Below are 13,662 nucleotides of genomic sequence, written 5' to 3' on the forward strand. Positions count from 1 at the left end.
TGATTCCTGAGTGCAGAGCCAGGAATAAGCCCTGAGCATTGCTGGGTGTGGCCCCCAAACAAATAGAATACTAAACAGTTTGCACCATGAACAGGAAAAACTGGAAGGGAATGGTGAAGCTATAGTTAAAGTAGTGGAATCAATCAGCTTTTTTCTACTCTTTGTAATATGTTTCTGTGAAGATAAAAGGAAGAAAATCTAGACAAAAGCATTATCAATATATTTCATTGTTTATAATTTGAGAAGTTGGAAGTACATAATCTTTCCCCAGATGGTGTACATTTCATGTTTAAGAGATTGTCCTCACACTTTCTTTTATGTTTGATAGATTTTCAGCAAGCTCTCTATGAGTTATCATACCATGTCATTAAAGGAAATCTAAAACATGAACAGGCATCTAACGTCCTTAGTGATATAAGCGTAAGTATATCTATATGTTTGCATTTGTTTATCTTGTTCTGTGTTTCATATCTTTAAAATGTATAGCTTTTATTCAAAATTACCTGAGTGTTTTAAGGTTAAAGCATTGTTTTAAGTGTTTGGAGCCATTGTTACAAATAAAGGTATTAATTTTTTGCTTAGTTTCGTGTAAAGGGGAACATGTTTGATTAGTTGGGAGGACAGAAGTTTTTCTTTGTAACAAGATCAAGATTTACTTAATTTAAAAATACTACCAGTAAAGTACTAGAAGACTTTTCACCCAATACAAATATCAAACATTCTCTTTGTGTTTAGAAATTAATTATCCTTTAAAGTAGAGGATTGATTGCCTACTTAGCATTCACTTGATAACAGTTTTCATATGTTTGCAGTTTGTTTTAGAAAATTTTTAACTAATTTCAAGTAGAATGATTTATTATTACTATTAGGTTCATTTTGGAATTTTTATAAGTTTAATTAAATTGAGATCAGTTTTAAGTTTTTAGTAAGTTTTATTGAAGCAGAACTAGAGCTTTTGATGTATTAGTATGGATTTCCCCTCTGCAGCTTTTAGTTTCTATCATCTTATTCTGTTAAGGTGTGTAATCTACTTTAAGTTTTGGTTTTTCTAGGATAGTCTTAAGAAACTTCTAAATTTAGCTCTTAGAATTTCTCTCCTCCATATTGAGATATATTTGAACATTAAGCATTTAATATAAATTTCCCTTTCATCCCTGAACTCTCTAATAACAGCAGTGCTACTTTTGAATAACTTTCTTTGAGTGGAGTGGCATGCCCAGCTGGGTTCAGAACTTATTCCTTGCTCTCTGCTCAGGGATCACTACTGGTGGTGCCCAGAGGACCATGTGTGGTGCCTGGGATAGAACCAGAGTGAAACCAGCAGTGTGCAAGGCAGCACCTTAATACTACTACTATTCTCTGGCTCAGAGTTGTTTATCTCCTAAACAGTTAGCATTCTGTGTTTGAAAACTCTGGCCTTGATCTGTTATTTTAGTCTTAAAGTTGCTTGAATACTTGCATTCAAGTAGATATAGCCATAACTCATAGACTTTAAGAAGTTTGAGCCTAAAGACTAGTTGACAGTTAAGGTTATTTCATTACATAAATTGGGCATCAGAGTAGGTTTTAGTTTGTTTATGCAATCTGATTCTAATACTTTTACCATTATCGAAAATGAACAGTTCAGATGAACTTTTGTGTGTGTTACTAAGTGTCCCTTTTTCCTTGATTCCGTAATTATTGCTTATGTATACTTCTTTGGCTGGATTGCTTTGTCATTGCTTTCTCAGTCTCCTATTGCATTGTCTTATATCTTAATCACAGAAGCATATATTCTGTACCTTAAAGCTGTCAGTTTTTCTTTAGAATTCTATTTCTCTTTAACCTCTGAAAATAGGCTAATTATATTGCCAACAAACTAATTGCAGTAATTGAACTATTATCTTTACCAGTAGAAAATAACTAAAATTGGGTATAATAGTGTGAAATCAAGAGACAAATCTAGTACTGAAGTTGTCCAGAAGCAAGGGGAAACTTGATTGTTTCTCCAAAGGCCACAAACATATTGAAGATAACTTTTTTCTGTTTTCATCTTAAGAAAATCAGGTTATTTGGCATCAGATGCTTATACTAGTTTTTCCTAGTTTTTCCAAAACTTTAATTTTGTTTTGTGGTACCCAAAGCAATGTTCAGGGGTTCCTGTAGCTCTGCACTCAGGAGTTACTCCTGGCAGTCTCAGAGGACCATATGGATGCTAGGATCAAACCTGGGTTGGCTGTGTGCAAGGCAAGCACCTTACCACTGTACTATCTCTCTGGCCTCCTGTTTTTCCTAGTTCAATTTTTTAAAAAAAATTTTATTAGTGAATCACCGTGAGGTACAGTTACGAGCTTTCCTGTTTGCATTTCAGTCATACAGTGATCGTTCAATTTTTTTGGGGGGAGGGGACATTTCTGGCAATGATCGGGGATTCTTCCTTGTTCTGCACTCAGGAATCATTCCTGGGGATGCTCGGGGGACCATATGGGATGTGGGAGTTTGAACCTCGGTCAGCCACTTGCAAAGCAAGCGTCCTACCCACTGTGCTCTCCCTCTGGCCCATATTTTTTTTTTTTTTTTTTTTTTTTTGCTTTTTGGGTCACACCCGGCGATGCACAGGGGTTACTCCTGGCTCATGCACTCAGGAATCACCACTGGCGGTGCTCAGGGGACCATATGGGATGCTGGGATTCGAACCCGGGTCGGCCGCGTGCAAGGCAAACGCCCTACCCGCTGTGCTATCACTCCAGCCCCTGGCCCATATTTTTTTTAAAATTTAATTTTATGTTACCACTTTTGAATTTTGCATAGATCAGTGTTGATTAAGGTGGAACACAGCATTAAAATTTTTTGTTTTTTAAAAATTGTATTTTGAACTTCCCGAGTAATATTTAGGGGGTCTGAGGAACATTGCAGATACCTCTTGGTGCTGGTGCTTCGATGCAAGGGCTCAAGGATGTGATGTGCTGCTCATCCCCTGTTGTGATATAACTGGAGACTACTTGGGTCTCCAAGTAGTCTGAAAATATCTACCATTTTCAATAGTATTGAGTTATGTAAATGTGAAATACTCCAAATTCCAGTTTGTAACATGAAATGTCAGTGAAAAAGTGTCATTCATTTTTACTTTTTAATATTTCCTGAGGTGATTGTTTCCCATTTCCCCCCCCATGTTTTTGGGGTGGAGTCAGGGATTGAATCAGGGGACTGACACCTGCAAGCCATGGCCCTCACCCCTTCTCTGATCTCTTTTTAATTTATTTTTTGATTTTTGCGCCACACCCAGTGACGCTTAGAGGTTTCTTCTGGCTCTGCATTCAGGTATTAGTTCTGGCAGTGTTTGAGGCAACTATATAGGATGCTGAAGATTGCTCTGGTCTCTTTTTGTGTGTATATATATATATGTGGGATTGGTTTAGGCCCCATCAGGCAGTATTCAAGGCCTATTCCTATTTCTGGTTCTGTGTTCAGGAGTAACCCTGGGAGTGTTCAAAGGATCTTATGCAGTGCCAGGGATAGACTCAGGGTCTGTTGCATGCAAGGCAAGTGCTTTGCCTTCTTTCTTATCTTTGCCTTATCTCTCCTAACCCTCCTTGTTTCTGTTTTCCTTCTTTTCTTTTTCATTTTGTTTTGGTTTTTGGGTCACACCCAGCTGTGCTCAGGGCATACTTCTGGCTCTGTGCTCAGGGATCACTCTTGGCGGGGCTCTGGGGACCAAATGGAGTGCCGGGAATTGAACTCGGTTCGGCCACATGCAAGGCAAGCTCCCTACCTACCTGCTGTACTATCTCTCTAGCCCCCTGTATTTTTTTAATTAAAGAACTGTGATTTGCAAAGTTATTGATATTTGAGTTTTAGGTATATAATATTTCAACATCATTCCCACCAGTGAGAACGTCCTTCCAGCGGTGTTCCATATTGCTTCCTTACTCAAACCCCACCCCAACTTGATTAGGCAGGTTACAGTGTTTCTGTTGTGGTAGTTTAGATCTTATATTTTCCGTTTTGTTGAGTTTGTGTTTTGGATATATGGCGATATAACTCACTCATAGAGCGAAAAATATAAAGGATGGGAAAGAGGGAGCAGAGGACATAGGGAGAAGGGAAACATTTTGAGTTGTGATTGCATATTCTCAGCAGAGAATGTACCCTTGGTTGTTTCTATAATCAAGTTATTTTATGTAGAAATTGAAATATTTTAACCATTATTTACCTTTTTATGTTCTTTAAGGAATTTGAATAATTTTGTCAACATAGTGGTGTATATTTTTAGATTTTGTTTTACTCAGGTGTGTTAAATCTAAAACTGTAATACTTGCTGATTTGCTATTCTAGTATTTACGATGACTAATTCTATTTTTATAATTAGGAATTTCGTGAGGACATGCCTTCCATTCTTGCTGATGTATTCTGCATACTCGGTCGGTATCAGGTCTTTGTTTCACCTGTAAAGTTGGGTTTGATAAATTAGCATACTGTGTTAAATAAAATATTTTATCTTGAAAGGTATTTAGAAATGTATGAATGTTTCTACAAATACAGAATATTTTATTTTTACTTTATTAAGAATATGATATTGTAAGTCAGATGTGAGTATGATCATTATAACTAGCTTTAAAGTATAATTTAGATAACTTGAGTTTTTCAGAATGTCTTTTTATAAAATTGAGCCACATATCAGGTAAAAGTCCCAAGTTTTCTGAAGTCAGTTTGAATTTACTCAAATTTTCATAACTGCATAATTATTCTTATTTAGTTTAGGTTATCAATAAGTATCATGTTCTCAAGTTTAGGACACTCAATTTATATTTATTTTCCTTTTTTGCCATTTTGATTCTTGTTAATTCTAGGAGCAAAAGCTGTCAGAGTAATCAAAAATACATTGTTTGGGGGATGAGATACCAATTTTAGAAATAGCAGTTTAAGAATTCATACTAGATTTAAAAAGAAATATTTCTGGGTCTGGAGAGATAGTGCAGTAGGCAGGGCACTTAATCTTACATGTGGCTGTCCTGGGTTTAATCCCTGGCATGCCATATGGTCCCCTGAGCCCCCACCCAGAGTGATCTCTGAACACAGAATTAGTAGTAATCCCTGAGTACCTCCAGGTATGCTCCCAAAACAAAAAACGAAAAAGGAATATTTCTTTGACTTAGAACAAAACGTCCTTCCATCGGAGGCATGGGTTAAAATTGTAATGCAAATTACACCTTTCTCTCTAATTTTAGGTCTGAATTAATATAACTGTGAGCAGTTTTGGAGTTCTTTTTTCATTGACCTTATATACATTCTATAGTTTTGCTTTTACAGAAAACAATGTAAGAGCTAGATGTCATAATCACTTAAAAACAAAATAAGAAAGACATCTTTTGAAGGCTTGTCAGAATGGAATGAATTGCTTTAGCTTATTAATCTTTTGTTTGTTTTATTTTGGGTGATACCTGGAGGTGCTCAGGACTTGCTCCTGGTGCTGGGCTCAGGGAACACTTTTTATGGGCTTTGGGGATCATATGGGATGCTAGGGATTGAACCTGGGTTGGCTGCCTATAAGGCAAGCACTTTACCCACTGTACTATCTCTGCATCCCCAAACTCATTAAGGTTAACTCTAGAATCACAAAAATTCTTACATATCTAGGAATCTGGAATTTATTCTTCATAAATTCAAATATCCTGTGTTCGATTCTTTGATAAAGATTTTATAATCTAGTTGGAACAAGACAGAATGTATGTGGACTATGAATGATGATTGGAAAGAGCAGACCATTGAAGGGGTGAACATTTGCCCTAGTTTTGTTTTACCTCCCCTGGCATAGTCATTGATAGTGTCTATTTTCATTTTTAAGACTGTTCTTAATTTGGATGATAATCTGTATGTTTTTTTGTTCTCATTTGAATTAGTTGACTTATGCCAACAGTTCTAAAATCTTTTATATTTATGTCTTAAAACACTAAACATATTAAAATTAAATATATGAAACAAGTTCTAATTTAAAAATTTTGCTTTTACTATTTGTAGGTAATATTTTGCAGAAAAATTTTCCTTGATACAAGTACCAGAAATTGTTTTATGTATTTGGGTAATCATCAGTTATTAGCTTACTATAAACTGCTAGTAATTTCCTTATCAACTAATTGGAATATATCCTTCATTGTTGCATGGCATAAAAATTATTGTTACAAGTCTTTTTACAAGTAGCATGAATTCAAGAAGATGTCTGGTTGCTCTTAAGAAATTTCTTTTAGCCTGTCCAGTCCATTTTTACAAGCAAGATTAGAGCAGAAAACTTTGAAAATTTCTCTCACCTGCCTCCTCACACATCCACCCCCTCACTCTTGACAAAAAAAATGATTCAAGGGTGAGCCCAGATCAAGGTATAGAAATAGGAGTAATAATATGAGTTAACTAATAAAAATGAAGATGGCATATTATCATAATGATGATAACAATAATAAAATAGGTGGCTCTGGGTAGCACCTTCTATGTTATAGGTATTCTGTTAGGCTTTTACTTTTTAGTCCTTTTACTTTTTAGTCCTCACATCTCCCATAAAGTGGGAAGTTGAAATTCAGAGAAGTGATTTACACCTAAACCATAAGGCAGGCTTTAGTTGCTAGAGCCCATGACTTTTATTTATTACTGCTTATTGTCTTTGTCTTTGCTTTACTTTTTAATTTGCTTTTTGGGTCACATCTGGCAATGCACAGAGTTTACTCCTGGCTCATGCACTCAGGAATTAACTCCTGGAGGTGCTCGGGGGACCATATGGGATGCTAGGATTTGAACCTGGGTCGGCCGCGTGCAAGGCAAACGCCTTACTTGCTGCGCTATTGTTCTAGCCCTTTGCAATACTTTAAAAATTATAGGGGAGTCAGTACTGTAATTTACTCGTGAAGATACTTTTATTTTTAAAAATTAAAAGTTTTTTGGATTTTGGCCAATCCCTGGGTATGCTCAGGGCTTATTCCTGACTCGTTGCTCAGTGATCATTCCTCACGGGCACAGGGGACCATATCGGACGCCAGAGATCAAACCCAGGTCAGCTATGTGCAAGGCAAATGCGCTACCCGTTTGTACTATTCTTTAATTTTCTTCAAAAGAGTAAAATCATGTAATGGTGAAGGGACCTGTCAACTTTATTAACCTCAAAGATACTTACCATTGGTCTTATGCAACTTGAAAATTGATGCACTGGTGGAATCTTTAGCTGGGATGGTTGTTGATATTGGTAACTAGTTGGAAATAGTTGAGGAAATTTTAGTAAACTTAAGGGGGAAATTAAAGAGAACTTACCAAGTACTGATTCAGTTTAAGAATCAAGGATAATGAATGAATTTATTAGGATTAATCTCCGAGTTAGGAGCAAAGGAATAAAGAAAACAAGGCAAAAAGCATAGCTGAGCTAATAGAGCCTGTCTGGTTGTTGCGATAACTCTGCTAAGAAACTGAGGTCCTCTTAAGAGCATTTTCTAACATGGCCAACACCTAGAGAATAGTACTTTACTTAGAAGTTTAAGAGGAAGCAAAGTTAAGGTCGATGAATCTTAGGGTTTTTGGAAAAAAAACTTTAAAAACTTTAAGGTATTTTACCTTTCCTTAGGTATTAGGAAAAATGTTGGTTAAAAGAAAAAAAACCTGTTTAGACTTTTGTTTGTGTGTGGGGGTTTAGGGGCCACACCTGGTGGTGCTCAAGCCTTACTCCTGGCTCTGTACTCAGGGATCACTCCTGGTGGTGCTGGGGTGGTGGGAGACCATATGTGGTACCAGGAATCTAACCCCAATTGGCTGGGTACAAAGCAAATGCCCTACCCATACTATTGCTTTGACTCCAAGATTTGATCATTTAAACTTTGCTTGAATATTTCCAATTTTGAAAACAGTATAAATATTTTTAAGTTCTATTATTTTGAGTGACACAGCGTGTAACTCTTGTATGGATATAGCATTTGTTGTGAGGTCATTCTTCAATATCAGGAGAAGTTAATTCTAATCATTCACACGCATATGTAGGACAACTCATGTTTAACCATAATTTATATTTTTCCCAAATTTAGAATGAGGCATTTTGAAATCTAGTTAACTCAGATTTTAAATTTTAAACAATTTTTCTTTAAGGCACTGTGACTTAACTGTTAATAATAGTTTTAGGTATGCACTGTTTCAACTCTGAACCCATCACCAGTGTTCGTGTCCAATGCCATGGAGTCTCCCCTCCGCCTGCTATTAAACTAATTAAAAAATGCTAATAGTTTTGGATGCATGTTTACAGTAGTATTGATTCTTGCAGTTCTGATGTATAGAGTTACCTCAGCTCTACATTGTCAAGATGTAAAACACCTCTGATCAGTGCTCCTACATTTCCAGCAGTCCGCCGCCACCTCCTCCTATGCTCCCCATTCTATCCTTACTTGATATTATGAGTTTAGAGTCTAAGAAAATATTCATCTATTTTTGTTCATCTTTATAGATATTGAGACAAATTGTTTAGAAGAAAAAAGCAAGAGAGACTATTTTACACAATTGGTATTAGCATGTTTGGTGAGTTTAAAATACTTTGTCTCTAAATTTTACATAGAATAATTACCTTTATAGTAAATTATGTTAATGAAGTAGTATATTGACAATTAATGAGATTTGGGTTTTTCCATGAAATGTTTAGTTATATTAGACATGTTAATTATTTCTGTGAAATTATAAGTTATATACACATAAACATATATTTGCAAGCTTTTGTATGTGTATGTAAACTGCATACTCTTAAAACCTATACTTATAAAGCCCTTGGTGATATTCCTGACCTACTAAAGTGACTGAGAAAAAGGTAAGTATCAAGTGAGTGGAAATAATCTGGAAAGGTTTTGAAGTGAAAAATATTTCATAAATCCATTACTAGACAAGAAAAATGGAGGTAGATTAAAATAATAAATTCTAGAACATGTTAAACCATTTTATGTTCATAAATTTAGAACCAAGTAGAAGTGTCATTACCTAGAACTAGAAGAATGTACATGTATTTGCTGTACTAGAAATAAACTTAAATAGCAGAAAAGGCTGAGGGGTGCTGAAGAGAGAGCTCAATGGGTGAAAAGTATGCTTTGTATTTGGTAGGTGAATGCATTTGGTAGGTGGCCAGGGTTCTATTCCTGATACCACGTGGTCCATCAGCACCACCAGGTGTGGATCCAAGACCAAAAAAACCCAAAGAATACCCCAAAGTGGCTGATGTGCTCTGTTAAAGAATATTGAGTTGATAGACTCAATCAGATTAATCAGATTTCTATCTGTAGTGTTTTTTTAACTATTCATCGGCTGGTAAAGCAAATGTAGTTTTTTTTTTTTTTTTGGTTTTTGGGTCACACCTGGCGATGCACAGGGGTTACTCCTGGCTCTGCACTCAGGAATTACTCCTGGCGGTGCTCAGGGGACCATATGGGATGCTGGGATTTGAACCCGGGTCGGCCGCGTGCAAGGCAAACGCCCTACCCGCTATGCTATCACTCCAGCCCAAAGCAAATGTAGTTTTTAGTTAAAAGAGTAACATTTTAATTTTTTAATACTTAGTGTCATGATTTTTGTGCTATTAAACTTCCAAGCCTTTTGGGGGTGGGGTCTCAAGTGGTGTCCAAGAGGTCCAGGGGTCCCCTTCCGGTGATTTGTAGCCTAGTGGGCCAGTGGTTCACTGTCAGGACCTAAGATTCGGTGCAGCTTCTGACTCTGCAGTATCAGGGATTACCTGGGTCACCCTGGCAGTGCTTGGGGACTTCTAGGACTGAATCTACAATGATCACGGGACCATGTGGTGCTAGGGATAGAACCAAGGGTGGCTGCATGTGGGGCCTGTGCCTTAACCCCCTTTTTTTTTTTTTTTTTTCTTTTTGGGTCACACCCAGCGATGCTCAGGGGTTACTCCTGGCTTTGCACTCAGGAATTACTCCTGGCGGTGCTTGGGGGACCATATGGGATGCCGGGGATGCCGGGGATCGAACCCGGGTTGGCCGCGTGCAAGGCAAACGCCCTACCCGCTGTGCTATCGCTCCGGCCCCCTTAACCCCTTTTCTATCTCTAAAGTACCCCAAGCCTTTACAAAGTTATAAATTGTTTATAGTATATGATTTTCATATTCTTATCATGGAATATTATTTTGTACACATATGAATACATGGTTGGCATGCTAAGGAACAAATGACTTTCAATATTTTTGATGCAGTATTTAGTTTCGGACACAGTTCTAAAGGAACGCCTGGATCCAGAAACATTGGAGTCCTTAGGACTTATCAAACAATCACAGCAGTTCAATCAAAAGTCTGTTAAAATCAAGACAAAGCTTTTGTAAGTACATTTACATATATGCTGTATACCAAAAACCTGAATGATGTTTATGTATTCACTTAAAATGCCAGAAGATTCTATAGACAATTTGAAAGACTATTTTTGCTGCTGTTAGCATGTGTGTTGTGTTTTTTCTTTCTAAAACAGGAGCTAAAGTCAGCAGTGAACTTTATCTGTGTGAAACTAGTGTTTTTTCTATATTCTAAGTTAAGATAATACTAATTGTTTTTATTGCTGCCAATAAACTTTGTAACCATGGTTACTATGGTTATTCTTAGTGGTGGAAATTATTGCTCCTTGGTGTATTAGTGATATGCTGGCCTTGTGTTAATGCTGTTCCTTGTGAAGTAACATTGGAGTATCTCTTATGAGCCACTGTTACTATTTTTTTAGTAATTTTTTTGTGGATTGAAGTTCTGTGATTTTATAATATTCTTAATGATGGTTTCTCATGCATGTAATTCTGAGCCACTGTTACCTTCTGTCTTTAAAGGTACAGAGAGGTAAACTTTTTAGCAATTATTCTAAGGATTGTACATAAAGAACAAATGAGAACAGCACAGTCTCACAGCAGCCTTTTAATCAAAATTTTGTCTTATATGATATTTATATAATTTCAGTTATAAGCAGCAGAAGTTCAATTTGTTAAGAGAAGAGAATGAAGGTTATGCCAAGCTGATTGCTGAATTGGGACAAGATTTATCTGGAAATGTTACTAGTGATTTGATCTTAGAAAATATCAAATCTTTAATAGGTAAGTTTTTTAAACTTTGGAGAATATAAAACAGAAAATGTTAGTCTCATAGTTTTTTTCCTTTGGTGGGACTTGGATGTGTCGAAAGTAGTGGTCATGAAGCCTGATGGCACCTCTTGGTGATTCTTGGTGATAACCAGACTTACTTAGTCACTGGTTGAAAGCTGAGCCCCAAATGGTAACATTTGGGACCAGTGATTGAACCAGGGATAGGTGCATGCTAGGATGGTTCCTTAACCACTGTACAATCTCTGGCCCCTGTTTCCATGTACTTTATGCACATAGAGAAAAGTCTTGTTACTGTCTCTGAAGAACGATGTGGATATTACAGCTGCAAACTCATGGTATTCCATGAGTAGGATTTGATTTCTTGGGCTAAACTTTTGTGCTAGTCCAGTAAGTATATGATGAAACGTTAATAGGACAAGAAGTACTCAGACGTTACCTTTCCGATGAAGCTTTTTCTGACCACAAACTTCGCACTTCTTGTTGCTAACTATTCTTATGTATTTTATATGTATATATATATATTCTTATATACATATTCTTATATAGCATGCATACCCACACTAGTTTCTAAGCTCCACAAGGAGATGAGAGCTTTGTTCGGTTTGGTACCTTTAACCTCAGTGCCTAGAATGTAGGCACTGAGGTGGTCGATTTCCTCTCCTTGGGTCCATTAATTTGTTTTCTGGCTGACTCATTCCTTATGACATAAGCATAGAGCCCTACCCTTATACCATTATATTGGGCATTTAAATTTCAGCAGGAAATTTGGTGGAATACCAACAATCAGTCCATAGCATAACTTGTTTCTAATTTAGTTTTGGGCGTTGGATGATATTCTTTTGTTCCTAACCTGTTTTGTTTTTTTTTTTTTTATCTGATAACTTCCATTTTGCCAGAAACATGATTTTTTTTCTTTTTGGGTCACACCCGGTGATGCACAGGGGTAACTCCTGCCTCATACACTCAGGAATTACTCCTGGTGGTGCTCGGAAAACCATATGGGATGCTGGAAATCGAACTCGGGTTGGCTGCATGCAAGGCAATCGCCCTACTCACTGCTATCACTCCAGCCCAGGAACATGATTCTTGAAGCTATCATTCCGATTTCTGATTTCTTGTCTAAATGTATAAGTTAGACATCTCTCCAAATCATATTTTAACAGTATTACCTTGATCTTTGTTTTCTGCTCAGTTTTACTTTAATCCCAATACAGCCATTGCCAATTTAGTGATTTTTCTCCTAGTTATACTTACTTATCTTAATATACTAGCCATCTTGTCCATCTTTGGGAAACTTAGGTAAGTTTTTGTGCATTTATTCAGATATGTATCAGCCAAAAGTTATAAACTCTCTTCAAGGATAGGAGAGGTAATCTGCATCTCATAAGTACCTGGCATGTGGTGCATTTTATGTTTATTTAAATAAAGTAATGAATTCTGTCACCATTATATGTCCACCATTTCCTTATTTTTCCACTTGTTTCCTTTCAATATGGTTCTCTGTTCTTCAAAAGACATAAAAGTATTATATGTGTATAATATATACACATATGTATATATTACATATTAATTTATATTATTATATTATATATAATTAATGTACCTGGCGAGAAAAATAGGAACTAGGCTTAAGATCTCTTTCAAGATCACATGACTTTTGCTTGAAGTTTCCCAAGCAGTCTTCAGGAGACCTGGGGATTACTTCTGGTGTTACTTTGTGTTACTCAGGCTAGTGCTGCTTGGGTTTAGAAGTGCTGGGGGCCACCCCGGTGGTAATTAAAAAATGATGTGGTACTGAGAATAGGACCTGGCCTTCTAGTACCAGGCCTGCACTGCTGTCCCTTGAACTATCGCCTGCTTGCACTGGACAAAACCCTTTCTAAGAAGCTTGAGCAAAAAGTGCATATGTTTTATACATAACTTACATTAGAAAAAATTGTGACTTTACAACTTACTGATTGCTACTAGAGGCTCATTAAACATGAAAGCTTAATAGTTAACAAGTTTCTAAGATTTTAAAGATCATTTTAACGATCAGACTAAATCTTGCTTGGTTACTGTTTCTGTCTAATGTAGCCAAAGTCACTCTCTTTGAATAAATTTATGATGCCTGAGACATTTAATAGAAAATTCATAAGACAGTTTTTCTTTTATGAAAGATGCAAAGGCTGACACTTGGTTTTTGTAGTTGTTGTCTTTGGGTCACACCAGGCAGTGCTCTGGGCGTACTTCTGTCTCTATGCTCAGGGAATGCTCTTGGTGGGGCTTGGGGGACCATATGTGGTGTTTCAACCACAGTGGTAATTAAAGAATGATAAGATCGAACTAGGGTCATCTGAATGCAAGATAAGCGCCTTTCCCACTGTACTATTGCTCCAGCCCTGATACTTGTTTTTTAGCTTGCTGCATGAAGCATGTGGGAATTAAATAAACTTCAGGGCATGTCACATTGATAACTCATGCTCACTGAGTCATAAATATGTGTTTTATTGAGAGAAAGATTGATGAGTTTGCTTAAATTGTTTAAATTATTTCTATACTTGCTGTGTGTAAATGGTTACATTCTCATGAATGTGCTCTATAATTATAGT

General features: G+C 36.7%; 1 protein-coding gene across 2 annotated transcripts in view; it reads left to right on the plus strand.

Moving 5' to 3' along the window:
• The window catches only part of THOC2 (THO complex subunit 2), a 110,286-nt gene that overhangs the window by 20,270 nt on the left and 76,354 nt on the right, over positions 1-13,662 (plus strand). For both annotated transcript variants that reach the window (XM_055120121.1, XM_055120122.1), the window contains exons 4-8: positions 329-420; positions 4,349-4,400; positions 8,447-8,517; positions 10,187-10,308; positions 10,929-11,062. In XM_055120121.1, coding sequence (XP_054976096.1) covers positions 329-420; positions 4,349-4,400; positions 8,447-8,517; positions 10,187-10,308; positions 10,929-11,062 — 471 coding nt within the window. The remainder of the gene's footprint in view (positions 1-328; positions 421-4,348; positions 4,401-8,446; positions 8,518-10,186; positions 10,309-10,928; positions 11,063-13,662) is intronic.

The sequence above is a fragment of the Sorex araneus genome, chromosome X, assembly GCF_027595985.1.
Source record: "Sorex araneus isolate mSorAra2 chromosome X, mSorAra2.pri, whole genome shotgun sequence".
Classification (NCBI taxonomy): domain Eukaryota; kingdom Metazoa; phylum Chordata; class Mammalia; order Eulipotyphla; family Soricidae; genus Sorex; species Sorex araneus.